Source organism: Prunus persica, chromosome G1, assembly GCF_000346465.2.
Source record: "Prunus persica cultivar Lovell chromosome G1, Prunus_persica_NCBIv2, whole genome shotgun sequence".
Classification (NCBI taxonomy): Eukaryota; Viridiplantae; Streptophyta; class Magnoliopsida; order Rosales; family Rosaceae; genus Prunus; species Prunus persica.
This window is the reverse complement of record NC_034009.1, coordinates 47,712,522-47,718,734: the sequence shown is the minus strand read 5'-3', so window position 1 is coordinate 47,718,734 and position 6,213 is coordinate 47,712,522. Positions and strand designations below refer to the sequence as shown.

The following is a 6,213-nucleotide window of genomic DNA, read 5'->3' as shown; positions in this document are numbered from 1 at the left end:
CAATAAGGTTAACATCATGAACTTTCGTTTCATGCACAGCCATGGAGGGAGATTATATGTAACTAAGATAACCGCCCAACAACTATATGCGCTACTTAGAGAACTGTGGGGATTGAATCCATCAAATGAAAGAGCCAATCTCAAGTTTCTCGGCTCATTACCAAACTCAGGCCATTTATCATCAACAAGTTTCCAAGACGGGGAATCCGCCGGATGAGACATCTGACCGTCAATTGATTTTCTAGCAGCATGCCACCAAGTCAAACTCTTAGCTGTCTCATGTGATTGAAACATCCTTTTAAACCTTGGAATTGGGGGAAAATACCACACCACCTTCGCTGGCACACCCTCTTTCAAGATTGAATATTTGCCTTCCTTCCTCGGGAAATCGGGGTAGGATGGGATGGAATGAATGGTAGAAAATTGCCTTCCTATACAAGAGTGGGGGGGGAGGACAATAGGAAATTTTTTTTTCTTTAATTTTTTCAAAAAATATATTTTTTAATGATTTGATGGATTTATTGGATGACATGTTTATTTAGACTGTAAGGGGGAACTGACAATAAAAATTAGTTTGTGTACTCAATTTTCTAGAAAAAAAGGTGAGGGTGCAAATTGAAAGTAGCGTACAAGTTCAGGGGGTAAATCAACAGTAAACCCTCTTAAAAAAAGACACCTATAAGCATACGGGGTCCAGCTTCCAGAAAAAAAAAAATGGAGGCAATAATGAAAAAAAAAAGCATACAACTTGTAAAATAACCAAAATAGAATAGAGAATCTCCAATCTTTGTGTAGGTAAACAGCAATAACCAAATAATCATACCATGTAAATGAGGCAAGAAGAGAATATAGTCAGTAGCGCACCGCATTGAATGAGATCATTGCACTGATATAAGGTATACTTCAAATTGCCCACTACTTGCAATACAACAAATCCATCACTTCCCATTTGAGGATCATTCAAGGATATTCTGCTTCAGAACATTCCCACTGAAGAACAGGTTGTGGATGTTTTTTGACTAAAGGTTTACATAGTCCAATCATTGTTCATTATTGTTCCAATCTCAGGCAGCGATTACCCAGCTGACATCGAGGGGGGATAAAGTTTAGAGTATGGTCATGTGCTGCTAAGTGATTGCTTAGCTATTAAGCTATATAGTCGGTTATGTGTCGTAAGCATTCTACTGAATATGTATACTCAGATTCTCTTGTAATTTCATTCATTCAGAAATACAAAACCAGAATATCATCTTCTGAGTTCTCTGCTGTTGTGAATATATATATATATATGTATGATAAAATCTAGCACATATAAAATCAACAAGTAAATAACAAAAAGTGAGGAACTTTTACACCAACCTGTGAAGTGGAAATTGAGGATAGAGTTTGGAGACCGTGTCAGCAAAGTGAGAAAATTGGAAGGTACCATTTGTGCAAAGGTACCTGCCAGAAGCGGCAGGAGTCTCAAATAGCAAAAGTTGTGCCTTGGCAACGTCTTGAACATGGACAGCCCCCAACCAGTGATACTCTTGGGTATCGTCAGAACCGTGAAGCAAGTTGAGCAACACAGCACAGCTTGCATTGAGAGTGCTAGGCTGCAGGAGCGGCCCAAGACATGTGGCTGGATGGATGGCCACTACATCCAATCCATGCTTCTCTGCAAAATCCCACGCTGCTTTCTCACCCAGTGTCTTTGACACCGGATACCATTTCTGTATGTACAAAATTAAATAATTATGCACATTCATCTTCATATTCATATCAGTTGCCAACAATTATACCTATTTTTTTAAAATACTAAATTACTCTAAATTAATCTAATTACTGGGGGTGGGGATTCGAACTTGGCTGCAAACTCACTGTCCTGGCCTAACTCACATCTGTGTTAACGAATATACTATTAAAATGAATGAATTCACAATTTCGCAATGATCAGAAGTACCTGGCGGGCTTTGCAGTAATCGAGGTCAGTCCAGGAGGACTCGTCGAAGGGCTTGTGGGGGGGCCAAGAGGGGTTGGGGACCATGGCAGAGATGGAGGAGGTGAGAACGACGCGCCTGACGCCGAAGCGCAAGGCGGCTTGGAGGACATTGAGCGTGCCCTGGACGGCGGGCAGCACTAGCTCAGCCTGGGGGTCGGTGGGGTCCTCGAGGGTGCAAGGGGACGCCACGTGGAAGACACCGTGGCAGTCCTCGATGGCTCTGGCGACGGCGTCGGCGTCGAGGAGGTCGGCCTCGAAGATGGTGATATTGATGTCGTGAGGAGGGAGGCCACAGGCAGCAGGGAGGTTGAGGAGGTGGGAGGAGTCGGAGGCAGGATAGACGGAGGCGTGGATGCGGGTGTAGCCCTCTTCCAGTAAAGTCTTCACCAACCATGACCCTAAGAACCCATTGGCTCCAGTCACGCACACCGCCTCCTCCTTCTTCTCCTTCCTCTTCTTCTTTTCATCCATTCTCTCTAGTCTCAACTGAGTTGTGTTTGTCAAGTGTCAGGTCTCAACTGAATCTCCCTCCTGTCTGTCTCTCTTCTTTACTTTCTCGTTACCGGATTAACCGCAACAGTCAAGTAACGTGTTCCACCAAAAACACCCGAAACATTCTCTGCGCCATTTCTCAAACTCAATTCCGTTTTCATGCCGACTATTGTAATTCTAAATTGCTAATAAGGATAAAATAGTCATGAAAAATGTACATTTAATGTTATTCATTTTTTCAAACTTTTTCACGGGGAAAGAAAATAAAATTCAAATTGGGAGGGAGGTTAAACATGGGAAAGTAATTGATTTCTCATCTATAAGTCTCATTTCCCATAACCAAACGGGTTTCATTGCAACTCATGTTTATTTAATAGATTTATTTACACTAGTACCCTCTTAGGTTTTCGGCTTTTACACAAAACCTCGTGAAGTTTCAGAAACTACAGTAACATCCCATAAGGTTTTAAATTGTTTTCACAAAACCCATTTTTATTGATTTTTATCCAAAAATTGATGATTTTATATAAATAAAAAATTATCCAAAAGACAAAGTTAGTCTTTGAGATTAGACTGTGCTGTGAAAATAATCACCGTCAAAAATTAAAAGTGTTGTTGGTATTGATTTTACTCATAATCAGAAAATGATTGTCGATTAATCATTAAACCAAGTTCCTCTTCGAAACTGATTCCTGTATAATCAGAAAATAAAAGCATCTTATTAGCTGCTTTCCTTTATAGCTTTCTCTCACAGCAGTTTTTAACAATAAGTGATTTTCTCACAGTTTACCAAACGGGTTGGGCTTCCCAAAATTTTTAAAAAATTATTTATCACCCCAAATAAACAATGCCAAATATGCACTACACATACATTCACTGAGGTTGCTTTTGTCATTTGCACACGTTTTAAAAATAAAATCATCAAATTTTAGAGGAACAATCAACGAAAAGAGGTTTTGTGAAAACCATTTGAAACCTCAGGAGGGTGTTCGTATATTTTATGAAATCTCAAAGGGTTTTGTGAAAAGTCAAAAACTTGAAAGGAGTGTTAGTGCAAATAACTCTGATTTAATATATATATATATATATATATTATTTTTGATAAGGTGATTTAATACACAACTTTTTTTTGTTTTTTAATACACAAATTGAGTCTCATATAATATATATATATATATATATATATAATTTTGGATATCTTTGATTTTTTTTTTTTTTTGTTTCAATGAAATTCAAAGCTTCTAGGTTTTTTTTTTTTTTTTTTTAAAGAGTAATATTGTTGAGTTTAAAAGTGTTTGTATATATATATATATATATATATATTGTTTTTAATGAAGCAATATTGAAGTTTGGGTTTCAAACTCTAAAATCAATTGATGTGGTCTTTTATTTTTGGTCTACACATCAATTTGTTATTTGTTATTACATTTAGGAAAAAATTTACTTGACCACCCACTTAAAACATGTATTTTCATTAAAATACAACTCATTTTAGTTTTTAAACTCATGCTTTTGCTAAAAAAAATGCCATCTTTACTCAAGTTTTACAATGTCACGGAATTTTTTACTGTACGTTTGGATGAGGGAAATAAACTTGAAATTTTGACAAAAGTCAGAATTTTTAAATTGACATGAACCAATTCCCATGTTTGGATAAAAAAAACTATAGAAATTTAGAAATTTTGCATGGGATAAAACATGGAATTTGGAGATCACAAATCTCAATTTTAAATTCTATCTAAATGTTGTCATTTTTAAAATCCCAAGAGAGATTGAGTTTTTAAAAAGATAACTTTACAAATAAATGTTAAATTCCGTGTTTTAAATCCGTCACCCAAACAAGAAACTTTACAAATTCTAGAATATTAATTTTCGTCATTTTAAATTCCGTCATTTATAAAATCTTTTTATTATACTTTTAAATTTCCTCATCCAAACACAATTTAAAGTTCCTGGCATTACCAAATTTAACATAAGGGAAAGGCACCAAATTGATTTTAACACATATTTTAACATAATGGACTAAATTGATGTGTGAATCAAAAAATTAAAGTGATTGATTTAAAAATTTGAAAACTTCAAAGATTATTAGTGAGAAAACCCTTCTAAAAACAAATTTTGTAAATGACTCCTGGTTGGGTCTGTTTTGTTATTGACCCAACAAATTATGGGCGAAGAAAGGAAAAGAAAAAGATGACAAGTGGATAAAGATTGGTGATGGCGAAGGGCTCTCGTTGTGGTGGGAATGGGATGAAGGTGGGGTGGTCGAAAGCGGTGAAATTATGAGAAATTGAGAGACGAGTCACAAGCACAACAGAGAGGAGGACTAGACCAGACCAGCGAGAGTGGGGGAGGGAGGGAGGGAGGGGTCCATGAAATGAAATCGGCGCCGTCGTCGTCTTTACTCTTTCTGGTGCCACGTGGCTGCTATTCTTGTTCCTGTGTCAAGTTTGTTATAATGGCCAAGGGCAACAACAACAAGAAAAAGTCTCAGCAACCTCCATCTCCTACTCCAATGGTTCTCTCTCTCTCTCTCTCTCTCTCTCTCTCTCCTTTCCTTTCACTTTTTTCTTCTTTTTTTGTTTTCTATGCAAGTTTCATGAATTCCTTCCTTTTATTTTGCAATGTGAATTGAATATTGCTAATGTGAATTGAATATTGGTGTATGAACATGTCCTTTAAGAGAGTTTGTGTTCTGTCAACAGGTCTCCGAGCCAAGTCCTCCCAGGATTACATCAAATGTCAGGCAGAATTTACAGCTTTTGAAGTTATGGAAGGTAGTTTGCTTACAATCCTACACACTACTCTGGCATGCAAAAGTAGTAGTTTTCCTTCATGTTTATCTCATATGTTCAAACATCTTGTAGGATTACCAAAAGAGAAAGTCTAGCACACCTAAGCACTCTACCAGTTACCGCAGAAAGAAGGTGCCCAAGGAACAGCTTCCAGAAGACTTAGACCTCTATCGTGATCCAACCACCACCCTCTACTAGTAATGCTCTCTGCCAGCTTCCTCTCCTTTAATGCTTCTTGGAAATCTATTGCCCTTTGATTCCTTTTTTTTCTTTCTTTCTTCTTTTTGCAGTACAAACCAGGGTTGGGACATTGCAGTTCCAGTCTTGCTTGTTGATGGGTATAACGTATGCGGTTATTGGGCGAAGCTGAAGAAACATTTTATCAATGGGAGACTTGATATGGCTCGCCAAAAGTTAATCGATGAACTTGTAACTTTCAGCTTGCTAAGAGGTTTGCAATTTCTTGAATAGATATTGGATAAACATTGTATTGGGTGGTTAACTTTGGGCCCGTTTGATAACCATTTCAATTTTAGTTTTTAGTTTTCATTTTTCATTTTTTGTGCTAGAGTATAGAGGAAAATGAGAGTGAGAATGGGATTGAGGATGAGATTGAGAAGAGTATGAGAAGGGAGGATGGGAGGGAGGAGTAACGAAAGTGAAAACAAAAACTTGAAAGTGAAACACAATTTCAAATAGATTCTCAGTTTTTAGTTTTTGTTCTCACTTTGTTAGACCAAGACCCTTCCCCCCTCTCATATTGGTTGTAACGCTTATACGAGGCTTTTTGCAAGAAACTTCAAAATTGTGAATTATACTTATCCAATTTATACTATTCATGATCCCTCCTTCACTAGGTTCACACTATTGCTCGATTGATGGCGCGGGAACCCGATGGGAAAACGATATCGTCCCTAGTTACAACGCAGTACTGACGCACGTATG

The 6,213-nt window shown here is 37.4% G+C and overlaps 2 protein-coding genes across 3 annotated transcripts in view; one reads left to right on the top strand and one right to left on the bottom strand.

Moving 5' to 3' along the window:
* Positions 450 to 2,636, bottom strand: LOC18791907 (tetraketide alpha-pyrone reductase 1). Its single transcript, XM_020562369.1, has 3 exons — positions 1,943 to 2,636; positions 1,360 to 1,712; positions 450 to 1,083 (listed from the first exon to the last, which is right to left on the bottom strand). Exons 1-3 carry the CDS (start codon positions 2,450 to 2,452, stop codon positions 1,065 to 1,067), a joined length of 882 nt encoding a protein of 293 aa, XP_020417958.1. The 5' UTR covers positions 2,453 to 2,636; the 3' UTR covers positions 450 to 1,064.
* Positions 4,649 to 6,213, top strand: part of LOC18794024 (uncharacterized protein YacP) — a 14,487-nt gene continuing 12,922 nt past the window's right edge. The window contains exons 1-4 of one of the 2 annotated variants that reach the window (XM_020565902.1): positions 4,649 to 4,991; positions 5,179 to 5,250; positions 5,341 to 5,465; positions 5,559 to 5,719. In XM_020565902.1, the coding sequence (XP_020421491.1) occupies positions 4,851 to 4,991; positions 5,179 to 5,250; positions 5,341 to 5,465; positions 5,559 to 5,719 (499 nt within the window). In that variant the 5' untranslated portion in view covers positions 4,649 to 4,850. The remainder of the gene's footprint in view (positions 4,992 to 5,178; positions 5,251 to 5,340; positions 5,466 to 5,558; positions 5,720 to 6,213) is intronic. The other variant, XM_007227631.2, reaches the window with a different exon arrangement.